This window comes from Stylophora pistillata, chromosome 4 (assembly GCF_964205215.1).
Source record: "Stylophora pistillata chromosome 4, jaStyPist1.2, whole genome shotgun sequence".
NCBI lineage: Eukaryota > Metazoa > Cnidaria > Anthozoa > Scleractinia > Pocilloporidae > Stylophora > Stylophora pistillata.
In genome coordinates this window covers 44,626,546-44,647,355 of record NC_142522.1, presented here as the reverse complement: position 1 = coordinate 44,647,355, position 20,810 = coordinate 44,626,546, and the positions used below count along the sequence as shown (strand labels likewise).

Here is a 20,810-nt window from a genome sequence, read left to right as displayed (position 1 = left end):
TAAATTCCCAACTGATGAAGAAGTAAAGGACATGTTTGCGCTTTATATTTATTCTTTGAGTTGATACACGACCGGAGAGTAAAGCTTATTTAAGGCTCTTAAGAAAGGGTAAAAACTGACAGTTTTTGTCTGGTGACAAATCATTTATCTGCTGCAGTTAATACATTTCCCTTTGGGCACCTACGCTTGATAAATTGCAATTTGCATGACAGAAGAATAGGAAAAGATTCCGTTGTTTTTCCTGCTTTTTAAAATACCCAGGAAAACGTCACACATGCAACTTGATATGAGAGAGATTAGACAATTGTCTGGCGATATATGGCCGACATTTACAGAACTAATAGTGCCAATTTCCTCGCAATGAACCATACCATCACGCAACAATGAAAACATTTAACAAACTCCTCCCCAAAATCCACACCATATAAACGTCAAAAGTAAAGGTACATCAGCAAATTTTGTATAGAGTTTTGTCAATGATTCTCCTTCTAGAACATTTGAAACCGGAAACAATTTTTGAACAATGGTCAACTCAGTGAAGTATGTACTTGCGGTAGTGTGTAATGGCTGTGTTAGTCGGCGAAGCATTTGATGATCTCATTATGCTACAGTCATCTCGGGTGACAACCGCTTATATGTCTGTTTACGGTAAGTCCCAAATCATTTACCGACCCTTTGTCGTGTAAAGTGGAAACAAGTTAAGGTTAGCAGACTATGTTTAATTGGCTGTCAAACAGATTAGCATTGTCCGGATGTTGGTATCATAATATTTAGCGGATAGAAATAGTTGTTGCTTTCAATTTAGTCAACTTGTCCAAGGACGCATTTCACCTCCCTTATATCGAAACGCAATGGCATCATTCAGCATAAATGCCATCCTTGGACATTCAACGCAAAAACAACAAGAAATTAACGATGTTGATGTGCGCCACACGAATTGTGTTGATGAACGTTCCAGTCAACAACAGGACCAAAAAGGTAAGCGAATTGAAGGGAAAATCATGTTACCATCAAACCATTGAAATGAAGCAAAAGCTTTGTCCCACCATAAGTGTAAAGTTCCAGAATATGACGAAAATATGATGAAGATGATGTACATTTCTTTCTCTTAGAACATTGCCCCTCAAAGTTCGTACCCCACAGTGATGAAATCGACGACGGCGCTGAGTTCCCCAGACAAGAGGACCTCTTGAACAAGATACGGCGAAGGCGAACAGCCTTCACAAGCAGCCAGTTAAAATCTTTGGAGCAAAAGTTTCGAGATAAGAAATACTTAACGATCACAGAGAGAAACAACTTGGCTAAGAGTCTCCGTCTTACGGATACTCAAGTCAAAACATGGTTTCAGAACCGACGGACTAAATGGAAAAAGCAAATGGCGCCTGAGTTTGAAGCAAACTTACGGTGGGAAGAAGCAAACACTATGTTTTATCCGATACAAACTGCAGTGTTTCCTTATTACGAACAATTTGCACTACCAGTGCCACCGCTTCCTTACAAGTATAACATTGTACCGAGTTTCTGTCCCTCATCTAATTTGCAACTAGTTCAGACAAATATTCATTCATTTGTGTCAGCCCACGGCTCGGTTTAAAAGGATCTCACTTTCCACCCAGAAGAAGCTATATCATTTGAACTATTTACTACTTACTCACTTATTTACTTACTTACCAGTTATACAAAAGTTTAAAGATCATACTATTGTAGTTATTTTATTAAGGTATTGGCCAGTTAGGGTGAACAACGCGCTTGCAACATATCTTTACGAGTGGGTTTTAGAAAAAAATCCTTGGAGAACTAGTCATATTTGACATGAATTTTATTGTTCCCTTGGATCGAACAACGCCTGAACCGAATTGTTCTTCACGAATTACTCCTAAAAGCTCAGTTGAAACCCTCGGTGGTTAATTAATTGCCAAGAAAGTGGCGCTGTATAGAATATCTGCCCAGAACGATATGGAATCAATATCTGGGTTTGTACTCTGCGAAAGAGGAAAAACGAAAACCAAAGGAAACCGCAACAGACAATGGGACTAGGGTGTAGCATCACCTAACGCTCTATTTACCTTAAATTTAGCTTAGAGTCTAAGAATGTATTCAAAATTAGGTGTTAACAACACGCCTTTTTCGTAAGCTGATTTGGAAGGCCTGGCCTACCCCTACTTTTGCAGATTTAAAGTAACTAATCAGTCTTCTTTGTATGTGAATATTTTTTTATGTATGGAGATTCTTATGGAAATTACTTTTACCATTCACTCGTCAAACAGCTTGTAAATAATCTTTACTCATTGTAAACGCCTCAGTATTCCAAAAATATTGCATAACTTTGTAAGAAATGCTCTCAACTACGTCACAACGAGTTGAATTTTAGTTATCACCTGTAAATCTCAAAAATATGTTTGAAATGAATAATTTGTGTTGAAATGTACTCGAAACGCCCCTACTACCTTCAAATTTAAACGCTATGATAACTTCGTGATGGAAAGAAAGCGGAGATAACAAAGAAACGACTAAAGCGGAACTTTTTTTTACCACCCATACGGATGACATAATATATAGGGCGGGTAAAGAACTGCTACGCTAAAACAGTTGATGGAGAAGGAACTCGCCCTTTTCGTTCGAAAATTCTCAGATTTTTTATGATTTCAACTTTGAGGTGCCTTGACCACGCTGCACTGTCGGCCAACAAGCGCACAGCGCAAGAGAACCTGTTTTCTGTTTGCCACCGACGTTGACTGATTGGAAGTGAAACTGCGCTCGCAACACGCAACAACCGTGACCCAATTTGTTCCAATCTAGCGAGTGAATGAAAGATGCAACGAACCAACACATTTAATGTTTGCTGATTTATGATGTGCGTGGACAAGAAAAGAACTTTACAAAGATCTCTACCGTATTGAATTTGAATCATCGCTTTCATATATATAATATATACATATATTTTCACAAAAACTAAATGTCTATCGAATGTATCAAGAGTGGTTTCTCTCACCTTGCGCTAATTTAGGGGTTGTGTACTTTTCGATTTCGCATTACATCCAGTAGGATATAAGACGCTAAACATTAACAGAACACTTGATGAACTCTATTTCTTTAACGGATGTAATTTTCCAGAAGACTCTTCGGAAAAGAGAAATTTATAAACGCAATGACATTGACGGCTCGGTTTATTTATAATCCAAAATCAAATGTTAGCAATATGGAAAGAAAACGATTATTATTGTTTCATAGAGCAAGCACAAAAAGCAATCTTCATTTTTCACTAAGCTTACTTATTCGCAGTTAGTAGTTAAACGTGATTTTGGCTAAGAACGTCACAATACAAAGCTGAAAAACTTTACCGCTTAATAATGAAAATAAGTATTTTGAAATAATTGTTAGCTCCATGAGACTTAAGTTTTTTTCCCGTCTTGAACAATTTCTGCCGATTTGATTGAACGTTTTGCACGGGAAGTTTTCCAGAGTGCACTCTCACCATCCCATCCTTCTGTGCCTTTTGCTTATAACAGTATACTGTATTGTAGAAACATAATATTGAATAGGAATTGCTTAATTCACCAATTATCATTGGGGGCCTCCCACTAATCTGTTGAAATTCCACAGACTTTGAAACTTGCCAAACAAATTAACCAGGAATGTATACATGGGTTACACGCATTTGTTAACAAATATAATCTGATAAAACGACTGAGACGATGTCAAGTATAATTCTCTCTTGGTCAGCATATCATAATTATTCTCGCTAATTTTACTGGCTGGAAGCTTTAAACTTACAGAACAAGACTTCCATGTTCCATACGGCTTGGTCCGCTCTTGCAGATCTGGCTGATTATGTTTAATGAACAGCTAAATGCCATTTCTAGAGCGACATAGAACTTTATCCATGTTCTCGTCGAAACGAAATTTAAAAAATAATGGCTTTTTATTCATAAAAGGAATTTTCCCAAATCCCAAATCACTCTAATTGTAATGAGTAATCCATCTGTCTAATACTTATCGTTTTTACCTGGTAAGAATCTAATTCTATTAGAAGGCCTCTCATCAAGACACCCACTTACCCAAAAATGACGCCGTGATAGGAAACAACACTTTCGAGCGGTGCCGGATTTTAGCAATGTTTTTCATCCGTTCAAACCTTTCTTTTTCGAGTTAACAATGAACTAAAAATGGTTTAAATCGCTTCAACAGCTATAAGCCGTACCTGTGTTCTCAGACCATGAAGTGGATTTCCTTTCGAATCAATTGACTTTACAAGCAAGGTTCCACTTTAAAGATTGCGATACGTCAGTCCAACCTCAGGGCACAGCATGACGCACTCTTTATTCCCTCACCGTCCATATGTTCAACTGGAGTGGAAAATATTTGCGTTCTCAGTGATCTTTGAGCCCTTTTATATTGTGCTAAAAGATCGCTAGCAGTGCAAACATTTCCTCACACCAAGAATGAGTTCTTTGGATTGTTTAGGTAAGCACTTAAAAAGGAACCAAAAATATCAGACCAAACTTGAGTCACTTAACATGCTAATTATTTCTGTCTTGGTTGAATTTCCAAACAACATGATATTCTAGTTGAGCTAATTAAGCTTTGTGGGAGAGTTAAGAAGATAAAGCAGAGATGAAACTAGCTTCCGTACATTATGTTAAAATGAGTAAACAAATAAAGTGCCTCAAGATAAGTAGGTCACCAAAGTAAAGAATGAGTGTTCACAGGCACGAAGTTCACAGTACAAAATGGAAAAGGGTGCAGGTTTATTAAGTCCCTGGGCCCGGGAAAAAGAATTCGAGTTTTATAGAACCTAAAACTTTTTATTTTTGCCAACTTGTTTCAACCTCCACTCAGAAAAATGGGAAGTTTATATATAGATCAGTGCTACCGAATTCACCTTAAGTATCATTCCAAAAATTACTCTATAACATACTTAATTTAGAGTGGAATTAGAGTGCCGCATTAAGTTCAGATCTTGCCTGGAATTGTTTCTCATAAATCATCAGTATCAAATAGCATGTCTGACAAAGCAACTGAAGGCGTGTGCTCGATAGAAGACCTCCCCTCATTAGCTTGTTTTAAGTTTTAAAAAGCAGGACTCCTTACATGTAGTGTTTTACCTTTGAGCTTTTAGTGTTTATCAATAGTCTTACAAAACGGGACTCCTTGCATGTAGTGTTTTACCTTTGAGCTTTTAGTGTTTATCAATAGTCTTACAAAACAGGACTCCTCGCATGTAGTGTTTTACCTTTGAGCTTTTAGTGTTTATCAATAGTCTTACAAAACAGGACTCCTTACATGTAGTGTTTTACCTTTGAGCTTTAAGTGTTTATCAATAGTCTCACAAAACAGGACTCCTTGCATGTAGTGTTTTACCTTTGAGCTTTTAGTGTATATCAATTAGATAATAACAATGTTAAGGATGGTGTTTATAGAGTGATTACGTTCCTCACGGACATGGTTTTCAGAAGGACCCCGTTAAAGATAAATGACGCAATAAAAAAAGAAAAGATGGAGTAACACGTGGAAAAAAGCTAGGATTAAAACCCCGAATGGAGAAAAAACATAATGTAAGCAAACCTGAAAAATGTGTTGGAGAAAGTTCCTCTTACTTCTTGAGTAATAATGAGTCAGATCGAAATGATCATCGGTATTTCATAACTAAGATAATTAATTGTAAAAAAATATCTGCTGCCCGGTTTGTAAGTTTCTGCTTTCTCCATCCTGCTTCGTAGTCAGTAATATAAGGTACAGGTTTTCACGTTAGCAGTTTTTTAGTTATGGATGGAGGTACTATTGAGTTGGAATTAACGATTTTATTTAAGCACTTGAAGACAAAACAAATCCCTGTGGTGCTTGTGTCGTCCGCGATTCAGAAGTTTCTCTTCTAATATCTTAAGAGCTTCCGTAGAGGAGGAGTATCTTCGTTTTGCGAGGATGATTATCGATGCTTAGCTTTGTAGGACTTACGGATTGTTCCTTTATCTTTTATTGATTTTGTATTCAGTGTAATCCAAATGATTTGAAAGAGAAAAAAGAGTGGAGAGTCAAGCGGGATGAGCGAGTGTGAAGCGAGCATACACAATGTATGCAGCTGATTCTCGCAAGGAGTCCAAGTCACTGGTTTACCTTTTTGTGATGTTTATGACATGATTACCTTAGCATAGGTCTTAACTGAGTTTCGCCACTGAACATTTACAGGAACAAACTTCTTGAGAAGAAGTTTGTTGATTCGAATACGATGTTTATTTTCAAATAAAAGAAAATTATAATTTGTCAAAGTTGAGGGTGAGTAGATTTGTTTTCTACTGGAGCGAAGCAGCTTTAGAATGGTATAATGCTTTTGAAGTACTCCAACTGTGAGAGGTTTAGGAGATTAGAAACAATTTGTATTTGTGGTAATCTGTTTGCGAGTAAGAAGGTACAGATACCATGAATATATGAAGTTCATATATTTTGAACTGCGGTTATAGATACATATGATGCACGATCCTCGCAGTAGAGAGCGCTATTTATGCAATAGCGAAAATCAGACCTGAAAAAAATCAGGCCTGTACGGGATTCGAACTACTGACCTCTGCGATACTAGTGCAGCGCTCTACCAATTGAGCTAACAAGCCAACTGGGAGCAGGCCGTTAAGTTGATTCGTAATAAACCCGTGATGATCAATCAGATACGATGAATATATGAAGTTCATATATTTTGAACTGCGGTTATAGATTCGTATGATGCACGATCCTCGCAGTAGAGAGCGCTATTTATGCAATAGCGAAAATCAGACCTGAAATAAAATATTGATTCGTAAATTGTTGATTCGTAATAAACCCGTGATGATAAATCAGATACGATGAATATATGAAGTTCATATATTTTGAACTGCGGTTATAGATACGTATGATGCACGATCCTCGCAGTAGAGAGCGCTATTTATGCAATAGCGAAAATCAGACCTTAAATAAAATAAATAGCGCTCTCTACTGCGAGGATCGTGCATCATACGTATCTATAACCGCAGTTCAAAATATATGAACTTCATATATTCATCGTATCTGATTTATCATCACGGGTTTATTCACAAATCAACTTAACGGCCTGCTTCCTGTTAGCTCAATTGGTAGAGCGCTGCACTAGTATCGCAGAGGTCAGTGGTTCGAATCCCGTACAGGCCTGATTTTTTTCAGGTCTGATTTTCGCTATTGCATAAATAGCACTCTCTACTGCGAGGATCGTGCATCATACGTAAGAAGGTACAGCTTAAAGCAATTGAACGAGCTAATCAGTTCCAACCTAAAAATTAAGTCTCCCGAGCAAGAGTTGATGGTCAAAAACACCAAAAGCCTTGCAGGTCGAGGAAAATAGCACCTGAGCTGACGCCAGCGTCCATATTTTTCAAAATATCATCCGTGAGATGAGGAAGAGACATCTTAATGGAAACATTTGAGTAACTGAAAACCAAAATGTTTGGGAGCTAGCAAGTTCCTCTCCATAAGGTTGGCAAAAAGATTCCCTTGACGTTGCTTTGGATAGATGAGATTACAATAGGTATGCAGTTATTTAGGTGAGTTCGACCAGTCGCTCTTCTTAATGCTTACGAGGTGCACTAGCTGAAACACACCATTCTTTACGACACGATGTTTTTTTTCATAAAGATGAGTTCAAACACGCATTAATAGCAATTACTCTGGCAGAAGTTTGACTGAATCAGATGCCGGCATGAATATGAAAATTTTCTTAGTCCTGTAATTTGCTTGCAAAGGTAGATTTACCTTCTTTACGTTAGCGGAGTCGATGTTAAAATCCCCAGTAAGATAACTGCAATGTCATCTGGAGGCGTTGATAAAGTAGCGTTCTCGTCGTCAATAACGTTTGGCGGTTAGGTAATGGGAGCTTTGTTGTTGTTGTCGGATGAGTTCGATCTGATCATTTTCAGTTGAGGCTGAAATGAAATACATGAAATGCGTGAAGCCACGTTTTCGAGATTGTAGTATGTGGAGGGATTTATCCTTAACTGACTAGCGAATGGCATCTAACTGAGTGTGGAAGAAAGTTTCTGAAATTAAGCGAGTTTTGAGCTGGTCTTCTGCAAGATTAGACGGCAGGATTGGTGGAGACATCACTGATCACTGTTCGAGTTCAGTTTCGGTGGAAGATCACACTTATGATGAGCTGGAATCGTGCTGTGAACGATTTCCTCTGAGGCAAGCAAAGTGTTGGACCGGCGAAAGGCATAACCTTGAAAATTATAGGAAGAAATGGAGCGTACATGACAAATTGCTGAACGACAAAGAGCCACGACCGCCCGCCATCTTGAGTTGACATCTAACAAACAACTAAAACATTTTGTATCATTGAACTTCCCATACATTTTCTTGGATGCTAAAGCAGCCACTTTTATAACAAAGACCTTTAAAGTAACAGCTTGTTATTCTTAGGATGAGTGCAGTACGACGACTTAGCTTCATTTCCGCTAACATTCCAAAACACAGACACTGGGTATTAAAGCTGTTAGAATTAATTAACTCAAGCATTTGGGAACCTATATGGGACATAAGATCAGGATAGCTCCGTATTCTCATACATAACGTGAAGATCAATTTGCAACTAAACAATTTGTCATCGTTTCAGGACATTTTCAATACGAAAAGCACCATTTTGGCCAAGGTTGGGAGAGTCTTTGAGATCATGATCCCGGACATGTAGCTTTGTCAACTTATTCTGCTATGTGTCTCAGCAAACTTTTTGAATAATTTATACTGTGACAAATAACAAAGCTGTAAGTTGGCTACAAGCTGAAAATTTTGCATGAATTAACCTTTTTTTCCAAAATTTAGTTAGCGTGTGAAGTACTGACATGTAAGATATAGATGGTGAAAAAGACAATATGTTAAAAATGTAGAATAATAAATTGACGTAAATGAACTTTATTAATTTTTTTTCAAAGGAATGTTTTCTTGTACTGCAAATGAATTGCATTGTACACTGATGGTTGGGTGTCATCATTGTGTGACAAGATTCCGAACTCCTTCTAATGCGATAATTTTATTTACCATTGATGGATACAAAATTAAAATCAGTTACACTGTTACGAGCACATGCCTGCATGATTTGTAATTCTTGAGCCCTCTATCATTTTTATTCCTTTTGTTATTTCGTTCTTTTTCCCTCACAGCGAATAGTTACTTGTATTGCCAATAAATCTCACGAACATTTGGCGAAGGAATTTTGTAAACAGTAAAATGTTGTAAATTCGATAATAGCCGTGATTTTAAGCCGAAAACCCTTGTTGAATGGTTCTAAATGATTTGTTGACGACAATTATTTGCTGCCTTTTTGATGGCCGGTGCATGTTACAAGCATGATTGCACATTTGATGTACGGCAGACACTGGAAGATTTGAGTACTTCAATAACTCTCATATTCAAGGCAAAACCATAAGAAAGACTACAAGCTAAGTTAAGAGTTAAGCTTAAGGGGTAGCTGATTAAAATAACTCAGAATCTCCATCTTCAACAGTTGATGCACTTCGCTTTCTCGAAACAGATGTCCCTTTTACTAGGTTATGCGAGTGCCCGAGTTTAGAATCCATTATTGGCTTCTGGGGAGACGGTGATTTATTTTAAATTGGATTAAATTAGCTGAGTGATAAAAATAACTATTCCTGTTTTCCTGCGCTTCTTTGTCCGTTTTTGTTTTTGCTTTTTTTCTATGTGTATTTTTTATATCTTTCCTTTACTTTGTGGCGTCTTTGTTAGGAAAAAAATACAAATACACAAACTAACAAATAAGTGTTAGTTTTGCATTCAATTACAACATTATTTGAACTCGATAGTCAAGATAAACATATAGCATTGGTATGATCCCGTTTTGAATTCTGTGATACTTAAGCAAGACGTCTCAGTTATCCTCATAAGCTGAAAGAAGCTTAAGTCTCAGATTTGATCGAATAGAAAATCAAAGCTGCTTTAAACCTAAGAGGGGGTAATTTATTTCCAGACACGCTCCGGAGCTCTTCAAGAACAACTTAAAAAATAATCTGAATATTGTATTGGCATAGTTCAATTATCCACTCCATTAGGAAACGAACATTTTAGAGGATTATTGAGAATTACCAGCGGGTTTGTAATATTTCTGTAACACTGGCCTTTGTTATGCTTACATATTTTTACTGCAAAATATCCTTGGCTTCGTTTAGTGTCTAAACTCGCGAGATGTACTTATCTGAAAAGGTAACTTTGCCATAGAAAGTACATCTTTACGCGGGTTCAGTTTAAGATGACTTTCTCTTGACAGAAAACTTGTAATTATAAAAAGACATCCTTGTAAAGATGATGTGTATTGAGATTAATGGTATGATACTAGTTATCGAGAGAAAGAATTCATGGCTTAGCCTAAGCTCTGGAGATGTTTTAAATGAAAATAAAGCTTCTCTTCGTAATATTATTTGGAGAGTAGCTGTCTATGTTTACACCTGCCTCGAGTTCAGCCGAGATTTTGCTCGTCTATTTGGTTCCGACTCTGTTCTGAATTGGTCTTTATTTGGGTGTCGTGTTATTTGAACGGTTTTTTTTAGTTCAGCAAGTTGTTTCCTCCTCTAACGATAAGTAATACCCGTCTTTAAGTTTATGGTCCAAAGATTTGAGATCGGTCAGGCAGTCTTCACCGACGCTGTCTTTGATGCTAGAAACAAGAATCTCCTTCGAGAGGAAAAGCGTTTATGCCATCTTCGCTTCTATTTTCTTCTCTCTTTTCCGAATTTTCTTTGAAGACCTTGATGAGTGCACAAGAATTACGGATTTTTTTGTGACCCAGGTATTGAGGTTGTTGTCAGCAACATGTTTTTTTAAAACAACGCGGAAACTCTTACCAACGCTTCCGTCGTTTGTTTGGCCGTCAAATCTGGCGGCGAGATTGCATCGAATTCTCATTCCGTGTTCTTTGTAGCCACAACTGGGGCTACTGCTATCCTCAAAATCATCCCTGGTTGAAATGTTAGCAAGTTCTACAGGGAAGTTTATCATGATTCGATCATATCTTTTATTGCATGTTAGACTGCGCAATATAAGAAATAAACATTATTATTATTATTATTATGATAAGCGTTTGATAATAAGCTGACGATGTAAGCCTTGAGGCTGGTTTACACGGTCGGGTTCTTTCCCTTTCAAGATATATTTTCCTTTAAGTGTCCGGCGGCTCGTGCATTCTGAATGATTCCACTTGGAGAAGTATGGCATTTGAAACCACATAAATTATCGGTTAAAAAGTGTTTTTAGGACCGTAACACTCACAATAATTTCCCACCTAATGAGTAAATATTTGCTGCTGTTAATTTTTAAAACAATCACAATCACTATTCCGTCCACAATTCATTAGAGTTAAGACTTTCGTTTTGACAAGGTCAAATACAGCTTCCATCAAAAATACTTCCATATTTTTGTACTCGCTGACCTCGTGGAAGCAATAAAACATACAAGAATAGGGAAATATGAGGGAAATCAGTCTGATATAGAAGTTTACGGTCAACTCTTGTTTCTGATCAGATTGTTGCAATACATTTTCTCGGTTTTCTCTTAAAGCTGATTCAGTAAAACAAGATATCCATCGGTATGAAAAGGCTATTGATGTTTTCATTTCATTAAAAAAACGTTTTGCACTTCCTCAAAAGAAGATAAATGCTCTCTATCATCTCTCCTACATTTTTTCGGACTGCCTGTAGAAGTTTCAGATATGTCTGAACGAGATTAATTTTCTTAAACATTAGTGAATTTTCGAACTTCGTTTTGTGATTTTGATATTGGAAACAGTAACGTCCGTCACCGACATAAACTTCTTATCTGGATCAGTTGTCATTGAATGTGAGACATTTGTTTACAAAATATGATGGAACGACATTTGTGGCAACCAGGATTTACTCAAACGTTTCAAAGCAAGAGCTTGGTACCTGGAGACTTTGATTGTGAGCCCCTCCCACATTGCTTGTACGCATTTCTGCCCCGTGCATTAAATAAGGGGAAAAATTACTAAAGAAAACAAATTTATCGCTTTGCTTGCTCGTTACTCTTGTTGTGTATTCGTCTTTGAAGTTAACAGCGATTATTTTCTCTGTCACTGGCGCGATAAAATATTTCAGGAAGTGCTGAAATTTCGTATTTTAATCATTAGTTATTCATTACTTGAGTTTGAAATGTTGTTGATTATTTATTCTGCTTGTATAGTTCAACTTGTTTTCTCTCGGAGTTGAAGAGCCCACAGCTCATAATGAAGACAAAAAGCCAGGTGACACTTATGAACATTCATTTCTTGTATAAGTTGAGTTGAACACAAAAGACACTTGTTTAGTCATTATCGAAAACGATGAAGTATTGCTATATTGTAAGCGCTTTTGTCATAATCGTGTTAACAATAAGTGTTGTTGGGGGAAAACACAAAGGAAGGCGATCAAAAGATCATTCGCGTCATAAACACATGCGACTCTTGACTCAGGCGAAACACTTTAGACGACCCAAGAATCACGGGATCCTGACTTACTCTGATCACAGACACCAAAGAGGTAAGTTGATCAGTGACACTCTCTCTCAGTTTTCGTTTTCTTTTGGCCTCGTTAGAGATGAGCCCTCACATGCGTATGAATCGCACTGATTTTTGCTCATCTCGTGCAAGAGAAAAATTAGAAAGTTTGGCCTGAGATCTTACCAAAGGGATGAGCATAAAAATCGTTATCACCGTATCCTATGCAACTGGGAAATTCCTCAACGCACACAAGCTGACCTTACCAAGGAGTTAAGGACACCTTGTTTTAACTGAAAGATAAATCGTATCATGCCATGGTTAACATAACTCTAACGATGATGATATTCTAAACCTAAAACAAAATTGAGAAATAAAATAGTGTTAAATTACAAATAATTTTGTCGCGGGCAAAGAGAGATTTTAATGAACATGAAAGGATCGATCAAGATAAGGTAGTTAAAACTTCGTATACGCCTTATTCCTAAGCTGACCTTTCTCAGGGTATTTCGAGATCGCGCCAAGTTTCGGGTCGATTCTGGAAACTCAGGAATGTCTTGAACCAGTTAATCAGTTTGTTTCGTAAATTGGCTAATGTATCGTGAGTAACCTATGTGGCGCCCGCTCAAACTCCACTGAAACATCCATGCAACAAAGTATGAGCATGAAGCATTATTATTTCACTGGAAATTAAAAATATTTGGATCAACGTCAGAATCCGAGCAACTGTGCACTTTCCCCTTCCCTACCCAGTATTAACCTTAACTTGTTATCAATCGACTGTTGTTTGGTCAGGGGAGGGGTAGGTGCGCATTTGCTCAGATACTGACATTGATCCAGATATCTATTCAAAACGTAACTTGATATGATTTCCCTTTGGAACGAGGGGTATATGGTACCCAGTCTCACCTTGATGCTCTCCTCTAATGGCGGAGCCGATGATCGAACTAATGACAGGCATTTTTTTTTCCATTGATTTCATAACCGGATTTTTTTTTTTCGTTATCGTTTTCAGGTCATCATCGTCCTCCAGGTTTGAAATGTCGTCGAATAAAATTCATTGTGAATCGAAATGTTCACTTGAAAAAGAAGACTACAGCGGCATTGAAGAGACAAATGACAAACAAGCACACGAGGAGTATACTACACCGGGACACCACAAACAAAAGGTTCTTCTGTAATTTATATGTTGAAAATGTATTAATGCAAAAGTAGTAATTTCCTGTCTCAGGCCAAGATCTAACAACAATTTTTTATCCCTGTTGCTTTTTCTTTTTCATTTGACCAAGGTACTCTAATTATCTGAAGGCTTTTCTTCCTAAAAGCTGATAATTCCTGTCTCAGCCCAATCTGTTTTCAAAATAATTTGGATATATCAACAAAGTTGAAATGGTAAATTGGCCACCGTAATGATTACAAAAGCTGACGTTTCGAGCGTTAGCCCTTCGTCGGAGCTCCGAAACGTCAGCTTTTGTAATCATTACGGTGACCAATTTACCATTTCAACTTTGTTGATATATCCAAATTATTTCGTTACTCCCACCGACGCAGCCCCAAACAGTTTCTTTCGAAACTATCAGCCTTTATCAATCTGTTTTCAGCTGACGAACAATTCTTAATTTCTGTTAGGACTAAAGGACCAAATTCCCTTGATGTAAATTTCGCTAAGTTTGTCGCTGCAGACCTCGTTTCTTCCATTGAATATTCGTTTCGATAGCATGCAATATTGATAATGAACGTATCGATAACAAAACAATCAAACAACCGCCATTACACAGCACATTCCGAGTTACGGGGGCCGCGTGATCTAACGAGCGTGAAAAACTGGCGGAAAAGGAACCCGGCTAACAATTTCCTTTGAGACAGCGTGAAACTTTTTTATAACTCATTCGTTATAATATTCTAATATAGTAGCTCTAGAAGAATGATGATCTGTGTTTCTTTTTGTAGTTCAAGAGAAGCCAAGCTGTTTGAGGATAGACAAGGGAACTTGGTAACTTACATTGAAGATTGTGTTGCGTCTGGTAGGCGAACACCTTTTATGTTAAACTTTTTTCAGTCTTTTAATTTTTAAGCATTTGTGCATATATTCTCATTGTGAGGAAGCTATTGATATGAATTAATTTAAATGCACTTTGATAGGAAAAGATGTTTCCCAGTCATCACTAAAAGAGTTTTCTATTCTTTTGAGAAAATGCAGAGAAGAAGAACTTTTTCGAGAGTCAAAGAGAACTGTACATAGGTAGGTCATGTTCAAAGCATATTTAATACTAGTTTAATACATCGTTACCTCAGCAATATGAGACAAACCTGTCTCATGGCTGTTTGTGCACATGTATTCGTTAAAATTAAATGCAACAACGTTTTACCTTACCTATCATGACCTACACTCAAAACTACATTGATCATCCAATATTTAGGTACAAGAATCTCATGAACTGCAAAAAGAGCTTATGGAAAAGTACTATCAAATTTAAGACATTTAAGGGTTAAAGCAATAGTCAGATGTTAGATTATGACTGTGATATCTCTGCCTTCTTTATTTATTTTTTTGTTTGTTGTTTGTTTTATTTTATCAGAGCCTATATATGGCAAAAAGAAAACTCAACGTCATTCAACACATCCTTCATCAAAAGACGATGATAGTAAGTGTCAATACAAACGGTTTTTGCCTCAGTGAAAGCGCGCAAAAGTTTGCAAATAACTCAAAATAACGTCTCGAGAGTAAATATGCGAAGAAACTTAAAAAGGCACAACCACGGTACCTCTGGCCGGGTAGTTTAATGTCACTTCCGGCCGGGTAATGTTAACACGTTAAACCAGTCCCTTACCTTTTCTCATGCCAAAATAATTGATATTTGCTATGCTATTTCAAACCCGAAATATACTTCCATCTTTTTTTTCAGACTCAGGGAAGAGCTTCAAATCCTTATTGGTAGACAAAAGTTTCCCGCTTTTAGAACCGAATATGACTTTTAAAAGTGTTTTCCAAATTTCTGCTCAAAATGGGTTTAACAACCTCGCTCTCAGCCGCCACACCATGGTAACTACTGAAGCCCAACTTACAGAGACCAAGCCCCGAGCCCTCACCTCCCCCCTTGTACCGGATCTTGCCATCAGTCTTGGACTATGTGACATTCTATCATTTAATTTTTCAGTTTCAACCGTGCAATCAAGTGAGGATGAAATCAGTGATGATAAAATTCTTCCAGCCACTGAAGGTATCAAGGAGCTGCATTAGCTCACAAATGTAGCCCTCGTTTTCTAAACCCTTGCTCAAAGAATTTTAGGGTAACAGTCTCTTATTTAACTTTATCAACAGACTCTTTGCTTCAAACAGTATCTGATTCCTCAGAAATTCTAAAAGACGATGGGCAAGACATGAAAGAAGGTAGGATAAAACATTCTTTGCTCAGAAAAAAGCCATTGAATACTTTTGTATCATGATGACTTTTGCATATTGAGTTACTCGAGCCACCTTTAACCGGTAATAATCAAAATAATGAACTTCCTTAAGTTTTGTCCCTCATCTATGTTGTTTTATAAGTTATCATCATATCCTTGTTTTACAAGGAACCGCTCAATTATTCAAAGGCCAACATGAAACAGAAGTTACTTCTAACTTCGGTGAGTCAAGTTTTTGGAAAATGTTCACTTTTTGACGTTTGTCTTTGGCAGGAATATCGTCAGTCTTTTATCTTAGCCTGCTTTAACATTAACGGCCGAATGCATCTGATTCTAACCTTAAATTAACAAAGTCCTGTAACCTTTTTTTAACATACTTTTTCGCTTTTCTCATGTTACTGGTTCAGGAACTGTATTTCAAGCTGCCAGAACGGACAGTCCTCTTCCCAAAAAACCTGAGGAGGGCAGTGGTAGGTTATATGATATTTAGGAGGTTGTAGTTTAATAACGTTGAAGGTAAATGGAGCGTCCGACATGCACCTGACAGCGGGAAACTCGACTCGCGCTACGTTGCCTCAAGAGCCAATACCCGCGTTGGCACAAGGAAGGACCCAGGCAAAGAGAGGCAAATGCTTTTACGGCTAACGGTTAAAATGTTGGCCATTTTACGGCTACCAATTAATATTTTTCTGTTGCATTCACCAGAATTTTTGTACGGTTAATTCTTTTAGGACTAATTTTACACCTAAAAGCTAAAATTTTGGCAGTTTTACGGCTAACAGTCAACTCCATTGATGCCGTCAAAGAATCACTAACATACTTTTACAAATTCAGTGCGGACAGATGATGTTATAAGAGCCTCCAGTTATTACTATAGAAACATCTGTCAAAAGCAAGTTTCTAAACAAATCCTAGATGCTTTAGCGGGAAACGTATGACCAGTAGCGCCATTATTTTGCTTTCTTGTAAATGATTATTGTGGAATTTTAGAGTACTTCTCCTCACGAAATTATAGATAGCTGATATAGAGATAGATGTAAACCTAGCTAGCGAAAAGCCGGGTACTTCTAAACTTTGTTTGTCTTCTTTCCTCAATTTTCCCAGAGCTTCAAAGGTATTTTTCATCGGCTGGTGTGACCAGCATTGCCCGTATAAACAGCGACGGTAAGATTGGAATTTTTAAGAGACCCCTTCAATTAAAGGAGAGAATAACGAAGGTCAGAAAACCTAATTTCCTCAAAATCTAACAACTGTTTACAATTTCACCGCCAAAATGCTGCTTCTGCCCGGATTACTGTCGTTTATCCGCTAAACTTCCCAAAAAATCAAGACGACGGAACATCCATGAAAAAAGAAAAAATAATAAACTCTTTGTTTTTGTTTAGATGATAGTGGAATGTTCAGTAATAATACCACAAAGAAATGAATTTGAAGTGGTAAATGTTAAATATGTTGATATCCCTGTAATATTTCAGTTGTGGCGCCAGATTCCCAACAACCTCTGAATCTGGATCGTCAAAATGGTGATCAGCTTCCATTGCACATGCCGAACGCCGGTAATTTTCTTGCTTTCTTATATGAAATGTTGAAGATGGTAGTAGGTTAGGGCTGGATAGGGGGCTTCAGCTATGTCTACAATCAGGCTTAACATTTATCACTTCTTTTTTTTTTTCTAAGGACTCCTAAACTATTCTCTACATCAGAAACCCTTTCCACAACCAGCATTGTACCCAATTTTTAACTGCTAGACAAACAGAAATGTCATGAATGAATGAATGAATGATGAATGAATAAAAAACTTTATTTAAGTGTCTATGTTTTTAGCAGTAAGCTAATGGGGGAGAGTAAAAATTTGAAAGTCAAATACATTTACATATGTAGATAATAGTTATTTACAGTAGATAATTAAAAAGATTATAAAGTTATTTTGTTAAGTTTTAAATTTCAACAAGAGTTGAAAGGTCGACTTTTCTTATCTTCTTCTTGAACGAATTTAGAGTTTCTATCGTTCTTAGGTGTCTTGGTAACTTCGACCAAATGAGAGGTCCCATATATTTAATAGAATTCCTACCACATCTTACGGTTTCGAATCTTAAATCATGTTGTACGTCTTTTAAAATCATGTACAAAGATTCCTTAACTGCAAAAAATGTCACACCAAGGTATTTAATTGTTACATGATGGTGGGAAAAAAAATTCTCCAAGGCACTGAGTGCAAAATATCACAGATGAAATTAAAATGGCTCGGGCAATATGGGTAACCATGCCCCACGTAAAGACATTAAACTTTGATTACGATTACGATTACGCAAAATCCTTGTTAGTGCTCTCTTTATGGACAAAAACAAAGAACCTATTTCAAAATGTTTGGCGGTGTAATCCAAGATGTATTCAATCTCCACCAACAACAGAATCCAAGAACTGACCACAAATCATTTCCAAATCTAACTGATGATCGTTAAGTTCCGTTTAGGCCACAGGATTCTTTAATGACAAAAAAACAACTGTGGTTAAGATTGACAAATAAAAGACACAGACAATCGTTGAACTACGTTTGTAGCATGTTCATTTTTATTGTTAATAGTTCATAAAGAAAGTCGGTTTTTTTGCTAAACTTGTGAAACTTGCATGTTGTCATCTGTTAAGATTCTTGTTCCTGTTAACTGCTGTGTTAATAAAAAGCTCTGCATATTGAGTATGTTCATGAAAAGTGCTCACAAACTTCTTAACAAAGTTGTTCAATTTATTCACTCTACACGGACCTTCTAGTTGCCCACTCAACTTAGCTCAGCAATCACTGATCTATAGGATACACTAGTCACTGATCTTATATCGCTGAGCAGTGACATAATTATCTTTCGCTCAGGGTTTGTCAGCGGTCCGCCCCGTGAGACACAAGCAGAGTTTGTCAGTGAACTCTCAGGTGAGGTTCAAGCTTTCACTCAAAGTAAGGTGGCTCAGGGCTTTTTTTTTTTTTTTTTTTTTGTCAGTGAACTCTCAGGTGAGGTTCAAGCTTTCACTCAAAGTAAGGTGGCTCAGTGCTTTTTTTTTTTTTTTTTTTTTTGTCAGTGAACTCTCAGGTGAGGTTCAAGCTTTCACTCAAAGTAAGGTGGCTCAGGGCTTTTTGTCCTAGGGTAGTTATGTTTTCAAAGTTTTTGCCATCGAAGCTGATAGTCAATGGCTGCAGTTTTCCCGGAGCAGAAAAACTTTTTGTCTTAAAACATAAAGCCTAGAGACCTGTACGAAAGTGTGATTACAAGATTCAAAGTACTAAATACTTTACCTATCACGTCTTTGGAAGACGTCCCCTCAAGTCATCATCATCTAAGCGACCATCACGAAAAATTAAACTGACCAGCAGACTTTTGCTTCCTTTGCCTCGCAAATTTACGCTCTCAATTTTTTTTTTTATTCTTTAGAGGATTATGGGAACCCCCTGAGAGATCCGGGTGAGTATCAAGCCAGCGTCTTTGCCTTTAAACGTTTTTGGCAGTCTTTCTTTATTATATTGAATACAAAAAATCTTCAAAACATTAGCACTACACCGCAAATCTAGGTGGGTAGAGCCAAGGCACTCAGTTAATTGCAAGAAATTATAAAAGTTATTTTTTCATAATCTTGAAATGAAGAAAGTGATTAAACTAATACATTAATATATATTTATTGAGCATGACAGAGGAAGAGTTATAATGTCGAAGATCCCAGGAGAATTAAGCCGTGTGTTCTGTCTTATTTAGAGGAAACTCACGCAAAACCCACCCAGAATAACGGAGGATATCAAGGTAAATGTTTAGTGATAACATAGCTATTTGTTTTAAAAATGAATGTGCTGGAACACATCTTTGAAATTGAGTCAGTAAAACCATTTTGTTCAGTTTGATCGAAAGAGAGAGCTTAAATGAATTTATTTTGCTTTTATTGGAATTGTTTTTATTTATCTAGCTTGTGGAGTTAGCAGCTTTTTCCAATTTGTTTCTATTTTCAGTGAAGACCTTCTCAGAAGCTTATGATAGACTGCATAACGCAGAAGCGCAGGAATTAGCGGGTTTTACTAATGAAGGTATGAGAATTGTTAACTAACGACTCATGCCATTTTTCATTTAATTTAAATCAATGACCAATTCCATATAGTACTAAAGGCTGGCAAATAGATTGTTTCATCCTTCTCGTCACCATCGTCTTCATCATCATCATCATTATCATCATCATCATCATCATCATTATCATCATTGTCTTTCAGGTCCAACGATCAAAGTATTCTGTTATCTTGTTCGCTGATTTTATTTCTCTGCAGCCTTAGTTCCCCAGTCGCTGGGAGAAGCGATGAGCGTTGAAAAGGCAGAGGCAAATTATGAGAGGAGCTACGAGACTTTATATGGTTTGTACGTTTATCAATAATTGATCAAATCTTTTGTGAACAAAGTATTGAGAGGTCGTGTTCAATTTCCTTTCACAGGCAAAGATAAATCCATCAGACTTCAGAAAGGAGCTGCATATTTGCCGGAAAAGGATAATAATTAGTAGTAAATCAGCCACAGTTTCACCTGCATCAGCTAGATAAAAGTTTTAATATTTTCTTGCCTTGCAAGCAGATAATCTCCCTTCGCTGAAAAAGTTTCGGTTCGAGATCATGGATATCACTGAATTCATCAATCAAGAAAAGATACCATCCATACAATAAAAATCAATATACACCCTTTTATACTTGCAGATTGCTTGCCTTTTTAATTTTGAAGCATTAGCGATATCTCTTGAACTAATTATGCAAGTGAGGAGAGAATGCTGTACGAACCAAAATAACCCACCTAAAAGAGGGTAACCACGACAACAAGGTGTTAAGCATGTTGTTATGCCTTTTTGCGCTCAGGATTTGATTTCTTACGCTACCGATTACAATCGGTCAATTGGCGAG

At 37.1% G+C, this 20,810-nt stretch overlaps 2 protein-coding genes across 4 annotated transcripts; both read left to right on the top strand.

Moving 5' to 3' along the window:
- Positions 1-659: 659 nt before the first annotated feature.
- LOC111326632 (T-cell leukemia homeobox protein 1) lies at positions 660-2,428 on the top strand. Its single transcript, XM_022930671.2, has 2 exons — positions 660-978; positions 1,113-2,428. Exons 1-2 carry the CDS (start codon positions 852-854, stop codon positions 1,592-1,594), a joined length of 609 nt encoding a protein of 202 aa, XP_022786406.2. The 5' UTR covers positions 660-851; the 3' UTR covers positions 1,595-2,428.
- Positions 2,429-12,201: 9,773 nt separating this feature from the next.
- Positions 12,202-20,810, top strand: LOC111326669 (uncharacterized). Of its 3 annotated transcripts, none has more exons than XM_022930720.2 (17): positions 12,202-12,536; positions 13,509-13,662; positions 14,444-14,517; positions 14,694-14,735; positions 15,073-15,138; positions 15,652-15,714; positions 15,816-15,884; positions 16,067-16,120; positions 16,306-16,368; positions 17,003-17,062; positions 17,374-17,454; positions 18,765-18,821; positions 19,318-19,347; positions 19,636-19,680; positions 19,884-19,958; positions 20,193-20,276; positions 20,355-20,810. In XM_022930720.2, exons 1-17 carry the CDS (start codon positions 12,341-12,343, stop codon positions 20,417-20,419), a joined length of 1,278 nt encoding a protein of 425 aa, XP_022786455.2. In that variant the 5' UTR covers positions 12,202-12,340; the 3' UTR covers positions 20,420-20,810. The 3 variants fall into 3 exon arrangements, with proteins under 3 accessions (XP_022786455.2, XP_022786454.2, XP_022786456.2); XM_022930719.2 differs by having other exon boundaries at positions 14,685-14,735; XM_022930721.2 differs by lacking the exon at positions 16,067-16,120 and having other exon boundaries at positions 14,685-14,735.